Source organism: Oncorhynchus masou, chromosome 33, assembly GCF_036934945.1.
Source record: "Oncorhynchus masou masou isolate Uvic2021 chromosome 33, UVic_Omas_1.1, whole genome shotgun sequence".
In the NCBI taxonomy this organism is placed as follows: domain Eukaryota; kingdom Metazoa; phylum Chordata; class Actinopteri; order Salmoniformes; family Salmonidae; genus Oncorhynchus; species Oncorhynchus masou.
In genome coordinates, this window is record NC_088244.1 from 12284095 (window position 1) to 12297499 (window position 13405).

Here is a 13405-nt window from a genome sequence, read left to right on the forward strand (position 1 = left end):
TACACCACTGTATTTCTGTAACCAATTCAAAACATGTATTGTACACTGTAGTTAACTGTTAAACTGTTATTAGCATGTATTAATGTTTTCGTCATGTCCCAAAAAACTTTCCACCAACACTCGTGAATATGGCCATACACAGTTGATTTCATTTTTTAATTAATCCGATTTATTCATTTAAACAATTATTTTTGACAAAATGAACGATTCACTTAGCCATTTATTCAGTTCAATCGGGATTAATCGAATCAGGTGAATCAAAATAATTTGTGAATCGCAAACAGTCATTTTAGGAAAAATATTTATTTTAGATTATGTTGTTAAATTTGTTTGTAGACGCAGTACTTCCAGTTGATTTGGGCATCCAATGTATGGGACATTGCAAACTCACCTCTTCAAGGAATACCTAGGATAGGATAAGTAATCCTTCTCACCCCCCCCCCTTAAATTATTTAGATGCACTATTGTAAAGTGGCTGTTCAACTGGATGTCAGAAGGTGAATTCACCAATTTGTAAGTCGCTCTGGATAAGAGCGTCTGCTAAATGACTTAAATGTAAATGTAAATAGATGCTAATCAGCAGTGGTGTAAAGTACTGAAGTTGTTTTTCGGGGTATCTGTACTTTACTATTGACATTTGATGCTTTTACTTCAATACATTCCTAATGAATATTATGTACTTTTCACTCCATACATTTTCCCTGACACTGAAAACTCCTCTTTACACTTTGAATGCTTAGTAGGACAGGAAAATGGTCCAATTCACTCACTTATCAAGAGAGCGTCCCTGGTCATCCCGATTTGCCTCTGATCTGACAAACTCACTAAACACAAATGTTTCATGTGTAATTGATTTCTGAGTGTTGGAGTGTGCCCATGGTTATCTGTAAAAAAAAATATATATATATATTTTTAAAGAAAATAGTATGTTATTTTTAATATAAGGAATTAGAAATTATTTATGCTTATACTTTTGATACAAAAGTACATTTGCTTTTAGTACATTTAATTACATTTACTTTTAACTTTTACTCAAGTAGTATTTTACTGGGTGACTTTCACTTTTACTTGAGTCATTTTCTATTAAGGTATCTTTACTTTTACTCATCTATGACAATTGAGGACATGTTCCACCACTGCTACTCACCCTGCTAAGTAAACACTTCTAAGGTAGCTAAGATAAATATGCCTAAACTAGAAATAGGTAATTTCCAAAAGAAAATGTGTAGGCTTGCTTCAGCTGAATAAAGGATTTGCAGCCTACCATAGCCATTGGAAATGTTATGTATGGATCTTTAATTTTTTTCACAAGGCATAAAACATATTTGCTTGTGATGTTGCAATGTTATACATCAAGGGTGGTCAAGATTTAAACCTGTAAAACAACACCTTTCACTGCAGCCATCTGGTGTATGTCACAAAATATTTATTAATTATTATTTTTAATGTCATTTTTAAGTACCCATGTATTTGATATCTGGTCATGGGATAGACAGGGGAGGTGACATGCCATTTCAGATTTTCATTATGTAAAAAGCCCTGTCAGTTGACAGACATCTGTCTGGGAAGGTTTCACTTCTTCATTTCTGAATTGTGTTACATAAGTCCTGGTACTTAACTACTGTCTTTTTACATCTGGTCTGTCATTCAAGGCTTTTCTCTCTCAATGCTTTATTCGGAGAAAGGTTGGCAGAAACTTGTTTTGGAATAAAGCATCGGTCTATTCCATTGGAAACAACATCCCGTTTCATTATAATTGACCTCCAGTGGGTTATTGAGGCCCAAAACGTCCCACGGTGAGTGTGAGTTCTAATATGCCAGTATCTGTGTAAGGCCATGAAAACTTTACATTGAGGTGAATACTCATAATTTGAATACTATTATTAATGTACCAGGATTTACTGTTTTATACTGGTTGTCTCATGATTGTACTGTATTTGCAGTTGTGTGGTCATTTGCATACCCACAGTCAGCATTTGGAACCCATTTTGACAAGGCGTGGACCTGTTTTTAACATTGCCCATAGCTGGGACTTGCTGGGATCAACTTTCATTGTATGTACTTCTGTGCAGTTATAATTTGACTTTTAAATCAGATATATTTTGTGGTACGAATGTTTATTTCTCTCTGTCCAGGTCATGCAGGGATATGGAGTTCTCCTCTGCTTATGTCTACTACTACCAGCTGTTAGGACGACCAATCCCAAGTTCTTCCCTTGCGACAGCAACGCAGACTCCAGTGTGGTGAACTGCTCTCGGAGGGCGCTCACCCGCATCCCAGTAATCTCCTCAGCTTCTGTCCTTTCACTTGACCTGAGTTATACCGGGATTCAGCAGGTAGGGAAGGATGCATTCTCTGGGGTTCCAAACCTCCGGAAACTGAGCATGACAAGGAACTGTCTCCCTAGTCATATGAGGGCCCTGGGGTCTCCCTCATGCCATGTTGAGATCCACAAGGATGCCTTCATGTGTCTTAAGAACCTCAGCACCCTCCTACTGGAAGGAAACAGCCTCACTTCTCCCCTCCCCAGACTACCTGACAGCCTGGAAGTCCTTAATCTGGAGTCTAACCACCTTTACAACATAACCCAGCCCCTCGGCACACCAAACCTCAAGCAGCTGCTACTCACCATGAACTGCTACTATGGTAACCCCTGCAACCAGTCCTTCCACATTGACGAGGCAGTCTTCAGGGAGCTTACCCAGCTGCAAAAACTTACCCTGGGTTTTAACAATGTAACATCCATCCCTTCGGGAATGCCTCCCTCTCTGAAGAGTCTGGATCTGAATGAGAATAAAATTTCTGTGTTGGATGAGTGGGCATTTGCCAATCTGACCCAGCTCTGTAAACTCAACCTGGGTTGGAACTGCCAGCGCTGTGACCATGCTGCTCAGCCCTGCTTCCCCTGCTTTAACAACACCCCACTTGACATCAACCCACATGCGTTTTACGCCCAGAACAACTCTCTCAAATTCCTCAGCCTGAGGGGAAACTCTCTCCGCAACATCCCAGAGGGCCTCTTCGGTCCCCTGGTACACCTAGAGGGATTAGACCTATCGGACAACCTACTGGCCATTGCCATACGCACCGGTACCTTCTTCATAGAGCTGAAGAGGCTCACGTGGATCAGCCTCATCTACAACTATGAGCCGATGACAACCTTCAAGGAGCTGGTGCTGTCTCCCAACGTGACCCAGATGTCTGGCCTGAAAACACTTCTCCTCAGTGGGAACTTCTTCCATATGGTCTCAGAGGAAAGTGTGGCGGTTCTGGCCAAGTTCCGTTGGCTGGAGGTTCTGGAGCTGCGGATGAACTTCATCAGGTCCTGTAATCTGAGTACCCTGGCCCAGCTACCAGCCCTGGTGAGGGTCGACCTTTCCCAGAACATGCTGGAATTTCTCCCATCCTTCTCTACTCAGTCCAACGTGTGTAAGTCATTTAAGAGCTTTCAGAACCAGAACCGGTATGCCACAGTGGAACTTCAGAACCCACCCTTGTTGCTCAGTGACAGGAAGGCTGTCCCAGATGAGCCCTGGCATCATCCAGGTCCAGTAGTCACTGCAGCCGAGCCAGGGCCAAACACGTTGGCGATACTGGAGGATGAGTGCACTCAAAACCCAACTATATTTTCCTTCAAAAATAATCTCTGCAATGGTGCCATGTCTTTTGACCTTTCCCAAAACAACATCCTCACCCTCAATAGCAGTTTGTTCCTAGGTATGGAGAAGGCAGTCTGTTTGGACCTCTCTTACAACTACATGAGCCAGAGCTTAAACGGCAAACAGTTTCTCCACCTAGACAACCTGGCGTACCTTAGCATGGCCCACAACAGGATAGATCTGTACTATGGAGATGCCTTCAAGGAGCTCAGTGCCACTCTGAAGACTTTGGACCTCAGCAACAATGAGTTTCACTTCCTAATGAGAGGCATGGGCCATCGCTTTGAGTTCATCAAGAACCTCCCCAATCTGGAGGCATTAAGTCTGTCTGACAACAGCATTGGGATGCGGATAGATCATACACTATACAGTGACTCCCTCAAGTACCTGTATTTCTCCGGGAACAACCTGGACATCATGTGGGACACTAGAAGCAACGACTACATCACCTTCTTCCAGAACCTGACCAACCTTATCTACCTAGATATCTCCAGGAACCAGCTGAGGTCTCTTTCACCAGCAGCTTTCTGTAACCTGCCAGTCAGCCTCAAGGTGCTCCGGGTCAGCAACAACAAACTGAACTATTTCCCCTGGGAGAACATCACAGCACTCGGCCAACTATGCCACCTTAACCTTAGTGTTAATTATCTGTCTGAACTTCCCGACAAAGTCATACATTTTCAGGCAAATTTGACCCTTCTGGACCTTAGTCACAACCAGATCAGCTTTCTCCCCGAAGACTTTTTCAGCCAAGCATTGGCATTGCGTTTTCTCTACCTCAACCACAACAAACTCAAGCTGTTGGATCGGCAGTCCCTCCCTGCCCCACTGAGGAACGGCAGTGCCCTCCAGTTGCTCACTCTGCATGCCAACCCCTTTGACTGCTCCTGCGACACTTCCTGGTTTGCAGACTTCCTGCGTGCCAGCCAGGTGGAGATCCTCCTTCTTACCACTGGCGTACACTGTGGTTTCCCCGAGTCGCAGCAAGGGGCTAGTGTTTTGTCTATGGACCCCCGCTCCTGCCAGGAAATTTATGGCAGCCTGGCCTTCCTCTCTCTTACCTTCCTGACTCTGGTGTTCACTGCCTTACCCCTACTCAGGCACCTCTACGGCTGGGATGTCTGGTATTGCTTCCAGGTACTTCTACAAATCAATGTTGTGTTGTAGTCCCTCCCTGGTAGTTAATTGATCAAGTAATGTCATTGATTTACCAGATAGTTCACAAATATGATTTCCCTGTGCACGATCAGTCCCTGATTAGAAGACCTTAATTGATTGGCCCAGCTGTAAATCATTGTTGTGTTTGTGTACATATGTTGAATATCTACATCACACTATTTTGTAACAAACAGGTGCTGTGGGCAGGACACAAGGGCTATTCCCAACTGCCTGGAGCAAACTTCCAGAGTCAGTATGATGCCTTTGTGGTCTTCGACACGGGCAACCACGCAGTGAGAGACTGGGTCTACAATGAGCTGCTGGTCCACCTGGAGAACGTGGGGCGGAGGAGGTTCTGTCTCTGCCTGGAGGAGAGAGATTGGGTTCCAGGTCTGTCCTGCATCGAGAATCTTCACAGTGCTGTCTATAGCAGCATGAAGACCGTGTTTGTGCTGACGAGCGGGGCAAGCGGCGGGGGAGCAAGAGTTAGCATAGTAAATGGGGTGACTCGCCAGGCCTTCTACATGGTGCAGCAGAGGCTGCTGGATGAAAAGGTCAGACTTGCAATGCGTTTGTGTGTCATTCGGAGCTCCAGTGTTTAATTGCTAAATTGTAATTACTTCGCCACTTCGGCCTATTTATTGCCCTACCTCCCTAATCTTACCTCATTTGCACACACTGTATGTATAGATTTTTTTCTATTGTGTAATTGACTGAAAGTTTGTTTATTCCATGTGTAACTCTGTGTTGTTGTTTGTGTCGCACTGCTTTGCTTTATCTTGGCCAGGTCATAAATGAGAACTTGTTCTCTACTGGCCGACCTGGTTAAATAAAGGTGAAGTAAAAATAAACAGTTGAAGTCAGAAGTTTACATCCACTTACAGTGCCTTGCGAAAGTATTCGGCCTCCTTGAACTTTGCGACCTTTTGCCACATTTCAGGCTTCAAACATAAAGATATAAAACTGTATTTTTTTGTGAAGAATCAACAAGTGGGACACAATCATGAAGTGGAACGACATTTATTGGATATTTCAAACTTTTTTAACAAATCAAAAACTGAAAAATTGGGCGTGCAAAATTATTCAGCCACTTTACTTTCAGTGCAGCAAACTCTCTCCAGAAGTTCAGTGAGGATCTCTGAATGATCCAATGTTTACCTAAATGACTAATGATGATAAATACAATCCACCTGTGTGTAATCAAGTCTCCGTATAAATGCACCTGCACTGTGATAGTCTCAGAGGTCCGTTAAAAGCGCAGAGAATATCATGAAGAACAAGGAACACACCAGGCAGGTCCGAGATACTGTTGTGAAGAAGTTTAAAGCCGGATTTGGATACAAAAAGATTTCCCAAGCTTTAAACATCCCAAGGAGCACTGTGCAAGCGATAATATAGAAGTGGAAGGACCACTGCAAATCTACCAAGACCTGGCCGTCCCTCTAAACTTTCAGCTCATACAAGGAGAAGACTGATCAGAGATGCAGCCAAGAGGCCCATGATCACTCTGGATGAACTGCAGAGATCTACAGCTGAGGTGGGAGACTCTGTCCATAGGACAACAATCAGTCGTATATTGCACAAATCTGGCCTTTATGGAAGAGTGGCAAGAAGAAAGCCATTTCTTAAAGATATCCATAAAAAGTGTAGTTTAAAGTTTGCCACAAGCCACCTGGGAGACACACCAAACATGTGGAAGAAGGTGCTCTAGTCAGATGAAACCAAAATTGAACTTTTTGGCAACAATGCAAAACGTTATGTTTGGCGTAAAAGCAACACAGCTCATCACGCTGAACACACCATCCCCACTGTCAAACATGGTGGTGGCAGCATCATGGTTTGGGCCTGCTTTTCTTCAGCAGGGACAGGGAAGATGGTTAAAATTGATGGGAAGATGGATGGAGCCAAATACAGGACCATTCTGGAAGAAGACCTGATGGAGTTTGCAAAAGACCTGAGACTGGGACGGAGATTTGTCTTCCAACAAGACAATGATTCAAAACATAAAGCAAAATCTACAATGGAATGGTTCAAAAATAAACATATCCAGGTGTTAGAATGGCCAAGTCAAAGTCCAGACCTGAATCCAATCGAGAATCTGTGGAAGGAACTGAAAACTGCTGTTCACAAATGCTCTCCATCCAACCTCACCGAGCTCAAGCTGTTTTGCAAGGAGGAATGGGAAAAATTTCAGTCTCTCGATGTGCAAAACTGATAGAGACATACCCCAAGCGACTTACAGCTGTAATCGCAGCAAAAGGTGGCGCTACAAAGTATTAACTTAAGGGGGCTGAATAATTTTGCACGCCCAATTTTTCAGTTTTTGATTTGTTAAAGTTTGAAATATCCAATAAATGTCGTTCCACTTCATGATTGTGTCCCACTTGTTGTTGATTCTTCACAAAAAAATACAGTTTTATATCTTTATGTTTGAAGCCTGAAATGTGGCAAAAGGTCGCAAAGTTCAAGGGGGCCGAATACTTTCGCAAGGCACTGTAGGTTGGAGTCATTAAAACTTGTTTTTCAACCACTCCACAAATTTCTTGTTAACAAAATATAGTTTTAGCATGTCGGTTAGGACATCTACTTTGTGCATGACACAAGTCATTTTTCCAACAATTGTTTACAGACAGATTATTTCACTTATAATTCACTGTATCACAATTCCAGTGAGTCAGAGGTTTACATATATTAAGTTGACTGTGCTTTTAAACAGCTTGGAAGATTCCAGAAATTGATGTCATAGCTTTAGAAGCTTCTGATAGGCTAATTGACATTGTTTGAATCAATTAGAGGTGTACCTGTGGATGTATTTCATGGTCTACCTTAAACGCAGTGCCTCTTTGCTTGACATCATGGGAAAATCAAAAGAAATCAGCCAAGACCTCAGAAAAAAATTGTAGACCTCCACAAGTCTGGTTCATCCTTGGGAGCAATTTCCAAACGCCTGAAGGTACCACGTTCATCTGTACAAACAATAGTACGCAAGTATTAACACCATGGGACCACGCAGCCGTCATACCGCTCAGGAAGGAGATGCGTTCTGTCTCCTAGAGATGAATGTACTTTGGTGCCAAAAGTGCAAATCAATCACAGAACAACAGCAAAGGACCTTGTGAAGATTCTGGAGGAAACAGGTACAAAAGTATCTATACCCACAGTAAAATGAGTCCTATATCGACATAACCTGAAAGGGCACTCAGCAAGGAAGAAGCCACTGCTCCAAAACCGCCATAAAAAAGCCAGACAACGGTTTGCATCTGCACATGGGGACAAAGATGGTACTTTTTGGAGAAATGTCCTCTGGTCTGATGTAACAGAAATATAAATGTTTGGCCATAATTACCATCGTTATGTTTGGAGGAAAAAGGGGGAGGCTTGCAAGCCAAAGAACACCATAAAAACCGTGAAGCACAGGGGTGGCAGCATCATGTTGTGGGGGTACTTTCGCTGCAGGAGGGACTGGTGCACTTCACAAAATAGATGGCATCATGAGGTAGGGAAATTATGTGGAAATATTTAAGCAACATCTCAAGACATCAATCAGGAAGTTTAAGCTTGGTCGCAAATGGGTCTTCCATATTGACAATGACCCCAAGCATACTTCCAAAGTTGTGGCAAAATGGCTTAAGGACAACAAAGTCAAGGTATTGGAGTGGCCATCACAAAGCCCTGACCTCAATCCTGTAGAAAATGTGTGGGAAGACCTGAAAAAGAATTTTCGAGCAAGCAGGTCTACAAACCTGACTCAGTTACACCAGCTCTGTCAGGAGGAATGGGACAAAATTCACCCAACTTATTGTGGGAAGCTTGTGGAAGGCTACTTGAGACGTTTGACCCAAGTTAAACAATTTATAGGCAGTGCTACCAAATACTAATTGAGTGTATGTAAACTTCTGACCCACTGGGAATGTGATGAAATAAATAAATCATTCTCTCTACTATTTTGACATTTTCACATTCTTAAAATAAACTGATGATCCTAACTGACTTAAGACAGGGAATTTTTACTAGGATTAAATGTCAGGAATTTTGAAAAACTGAGTTGAAATTTATTTAGCTAAGGTGTATTTAAACTTCCGACTTCAACTGTACGTAGACTACATTCAAGTACTATCTTCATAATGAAGCAAAAAACAACAACAGACAACATCCCTACCACTCACTCAGTCCGTACTGTCTAATCTGTTACTTTATGTGCAGGTGGACGTGGCGGTGTTGGTTCTTCTGGACGAGGTGTTTCCCAAGCTGAAGTACCTGCAGCTGAGGAAGAGGCTCTGCAGGAAGTCTGTTCTGTCCTGGCCCAGGAACCCTCAGGCCCAGCCACTGTTCTGGAACCACATGAAGACAGCGCTGGCCTCCGACAACATCCGCTCTTACGACAGCAACGTCAACGAGAGCTTCATATAGGTGGGTCGATCCACAAACAGAGTGCCTTCTATGTCGTTGTGGCATTGTCGGTAAATGTTGATAGAATACTCAATGAAAGAGTTGGATAACATACAGTACATCTATAACTACACTAAACCATGTTAGAAATTCCAATACTAGTGTGTTTTCATTCAAATAAACGTGTTTTCTCTGAAAATCCCCATTTTGGCATGTACCACGTTATGTTTGTGGGACTTCTATGAATATTTTCACCCATTTCACCCCAAAATGTGCCCAAGTTTTTACCATCATTGTAAAGGTAATGTGTTGCTGTGGTAGTTATTTCGGAAGATTATCATTTATTTCATGTGATTGGAGATTAATTTACATTTGTCCCTCGTGTTTAAGGTCAACCCTGTTATGTGAACTGAACTCTCATTTTAATATGGTGAAACTATTCCTTTAAGAAAAAATTGTTTTAACAAGAAACATTGAACATTTAATAGTTCTTAATTTTGTGTCCATCATAACACATCAACCCTGTTACCCATAAATAGATAAGCTAGAAATGTTTTAACAAGTTTAGAAAAATGGCACTCTATTCTTGGAATGACCCAGATATACTAATTATGGAGTGGTTTTACAGTATAGCACATTTCAAGTGCTATACACTGTCAAGGGGAGGGGAATTCACTCCCAACATTTTCTGGTTTGAATACTATTTTTTTTCTTTGTGGCTATCAGATGGTATTATAAAATCAAGGTGGATATGTGAATAATTTATAAAAATTAAAAAAATTCTACAGTGCATTTACATAGTAAGTTTGATCCTTCAAAGATAGTTGCTTATTTTGGGTTGGTTTAACTTGTTGTTGCAGTTTGAATAACATTTTCAGAAATAAATACATGCATTTAGTTACGTGTAAATTTTGATCAGTATTTAACCGATTTCAACACAGGCCACACACATATTACGGAGAGGGAACAAAGACCTCATTGTGCATTAAAACTAATTCCATGCAGAAGTTTACCACCATATCAAGAGCAATGTCGTCATCCAGCCCACACTACAACTTCCACTAAATGTAAATTCCTCCTCATCACTCTGTTCTTCACTTCCATTTAAACGGGAACTGAGATTGATGGTTCTTTTCTGTTGTTGTCAACAGGTGAATAAAGTGTTCTTTTTTGTCACAAGACTCTCTGTTTCTGAAGGAAGTTAGAATAGGAAACTCCCAAATGACAGCACAGCTGCTTCCTGTTAGCAGCATCCCACTCTACATACCACTACTGGCTTGCCTCTGAAGCTAAGCAGAGTTGATCCTGGTCGGTCCCTTGATGGGAGAACAGGTGCTGCTGGCAGTGGTGTTGGAGGGCCAGTAGGGGGCACTCTTTCCTCTGGTCTAGGGAGATCCCAATGCCCCAGACCAGTGAAAGGGACATTGCCCTGTGTACGGTGATGTCTTTCGGACAGGACATTAAAAGGGTGTCCTGACTCTCCGTGGTCATTTAAAAATCCCATGGCACTTATTGTAAGAGTAGGGGTGTAAACCGCGGTGTCATGGCTAAATTCCCAATCTGGTCCCATTCGGGCGTTGCCACGTAATCATTTCTAATTGGCATATATCACTCTCCACCTAATAGCTGATGTGTGGTGAGTTGCCGTGCATCACCCAGGTGGGTGCCAGACATTGGTGGAGGATGAAGTGAGTTTAGCCCTCACCTTGTGAAGTGCTTTGAGTACCACAGTTGGTAGAAAGCTATATAAATCCAGTTAATTATTCAATCGTGGCAGTCTCAGACTAAAGTATGTAGGAAACGACAGAGCTGCGGAATAATTTAGTGTGAGTCATCAGGCTAGTAGGTTACTACAAAAAAATATAAATTCTAGTTTGCGCTGATGATGTCCTATGCTGATGTCACAGTGGGATAGTCTGACTGAGGCTGGTGGGAGGAGCTATAGGATGACAGGCTCATTGTAATGGCTGGTTTGAAATGAATGGAACGGTATCAAACATGGAAACCACATGATTTCCATTCCAGCCATTACAATGAGCCTGTTGTCCTATAGCTTCTCTCACCAGCCACCACTGTCCACTACACTGGTAAACGTGATATAGGGGAATGATCATTTGTGTTCAGGAAGTCTGGCTTAACCACCCCAAGGCAGACAGATGGACACACACACTGTCTTGTGATCTGTCTGCAGTCTGATTTCAGTCTTGTCTCTTGTGTGATTTGTGTTGTAAAGTTAATGACAGCATGCCTGTGGGTATACCCTGTGTGTGTACAATATTATTATTATTAAATATAAGGGGGTATCAAATAATCTGCCAATATAGGGTAGTAGTTGGCAGAGAAACTAATACCACTGACCGTGTGTCTGTGGTAGATACAGTGGAAGTGAGAGAAAGGGACCACTAGTGGAGTTGAGAGGGATGGTGAGGTTGCCATAGTGATCTGAAGCTGATACCTACTAACAAAAACAAAAAAAAGACCATCACTTTCACATAATAGTTCACAACATTTGGACAATATTGAACTGTTTGTATACCTATAGTATTATTATTTTTAAATATAAGGGGGCATCAAATCAACTGCCAATATAAGGAAGAAGTGGGCAGAGAAACGTATGCCATGGACATTGCAGAGGAGGTTAGTGGGAGGAGCTATAGGAGGACTGGCTCATTGTAATGGCTGGAATGGAGTTAATGGAACAGACTCAGATATGTGGTTTACTTATGTTTGATGTGTTTGATACCATTTAATTGATTTCATTCTAGCCATTACAAATGAGCCCGTCCTCCTACAGCTCATCCCACCAGCCACCTCTGGGACATTGGTATACAAGCAGTTCAATATTGTCCAAATGTTGTGAACTATTAGGTGACAGTGAGGTTGATTTGTATTATTTCTGTTGATAGTAGGTATCACTATTGCAACCTCACCATCCCTCTCAACTCTACTAGCTGGGCCCCTTCTCTCACTTCTACAGTATCTACCACAGACACACTGTCAGTCAATCAAAGTTCACTTCTCTGTCAGAGGGAAACATTGTGGAACCTTCTTGTATTCTGGGGTTGATTTTTGTCTGCTGGTTTATCTAAATCTCTTGCAAGGATGAACAATAATATCCTACTATTTTCTACCAGATAAATAAAACTCAAGGTCCAAATGTGGCAGTATTTCCTGCCACACCAATCGACTACCACTCGACCACTCGTTTGTGCTTGTCCCATCGACTACGCTCACAGCGTAATCTCCATTCATCGCTGCCCCTTTAATTGTCCCCGCCGCCGTGGGAGAGAGTTTGCGCGTGCTTGTGGTCCAACAGCAGGAGAGGTCGAGAGAATGCTGGGACCGTGGAGCTCGCGCCAATGGACTAGGACACGAGCTGGGCTTTCCGGTGATGGAGAAGGGCCGGTCTGTTGACGGGTAAGAGAGCGACCGAGCCTACTTCTACGAACACCGTCTTGATTTTAGGGCATCTTTAAAAAAATAGATTATTCAAAATGCGTCGTTTTTGTGATTGAGAGGCTTAATTCTTATGTAATGTAGAGATATATACAGCCACGGATAGGAGAAGTAGCTTAATCCCCCTACCCGTGGTCGCACATAGTTTCTACCCTACGGGGTCTGACACGGGCTGGGTGGAATACATCTATGACCGTGACTGTCTCATTAGGCCTAAGTGTTTTCACTTCTGAAGGGATATTCGACAGGTAGTTGGATTGAGAGCCGTTACATCTCTTATCAGGCATCACCCAGCATCATGCCAAGCGTGCTGTAATATAAACTGTAGCAGTGTTCCCAACGCGCTACTGCTGTGGTCAACTCAGAGACGGCGAATGAGTTATTCTGTGGAGCTATGTGTAGCTGCAGAACTTTGGGAATATTGAGATTTTCTTTTGGATCGATATAGGAAGTGATTCCAACATCATCCAGTCCATCAACCCAAAATGATTGAAATTTGACTGACATGTCATGGTATGTAAACTTCCTCCGCTCTGGGTAGAATTGATGCACAAGCGCCGAAAAAAATATTGTCCCCAGTATCGGGAAGGGGATTTCAGTTTTTCTTCAATATGATGTCCTTTTTAATATTGCGGATCACATTAGGTACCAACAAGTTTATTTACGATACTTTAGCACAAAGCTAACCTTTGAATGTTAGAGTTTTTTCACTTCTGTTTCGCGTATCATTGGATGTAGTCTAG

At 42.4% G+C, this 13405-nt stretch overlaps 2 protein-coding genes across 2 annotated transcripts in view; both read left to right on the plus strand.

Annotated features, from left to right (window-relative positions):
• The first annotated feature begins 1613 nt into the window (after nucleotides 1–1613).
• Nucleotides 1614–10103, plus strand: tlr9 (toll-like receptor 9). The gene is made up of 4 exons (XM_064956452.1): nucleotides 1614–1796; nucleotides 2136–4796; nucleotides 5012–5371; nucleotides 9021–10103. The coding sequence occupies exons 2-4, from the start codon at nucleotides 2139–2141 to the stop codon at nucleotides 9225–9227; spliced, it is 3225 nt and encodes a 1074-aa protein (XP_064812524.1). The 5' UTR covers nucleotides 1614–1796; nucleotides 2136–2138; the 3' UTR covers nucleotides 9228–10103.
• Nucleotides 10104–12548: 2445 nt separating this feature from the next.
• Nucleotides 12549–13405, plus strand: part of LOC135527848 (ERC protein 2) — a 454194-nt gene continuing 453337 nt past the window's right edge. The window contains exon 1 of the mRNA XM_064956457.1: nucleotides 12549–12623. The gene's annotated coding sequence lies outside the window, so the exon portion shown is untranslated. The remainder of the gene's footprint in view (nucleotides 12624–13405) is intronic.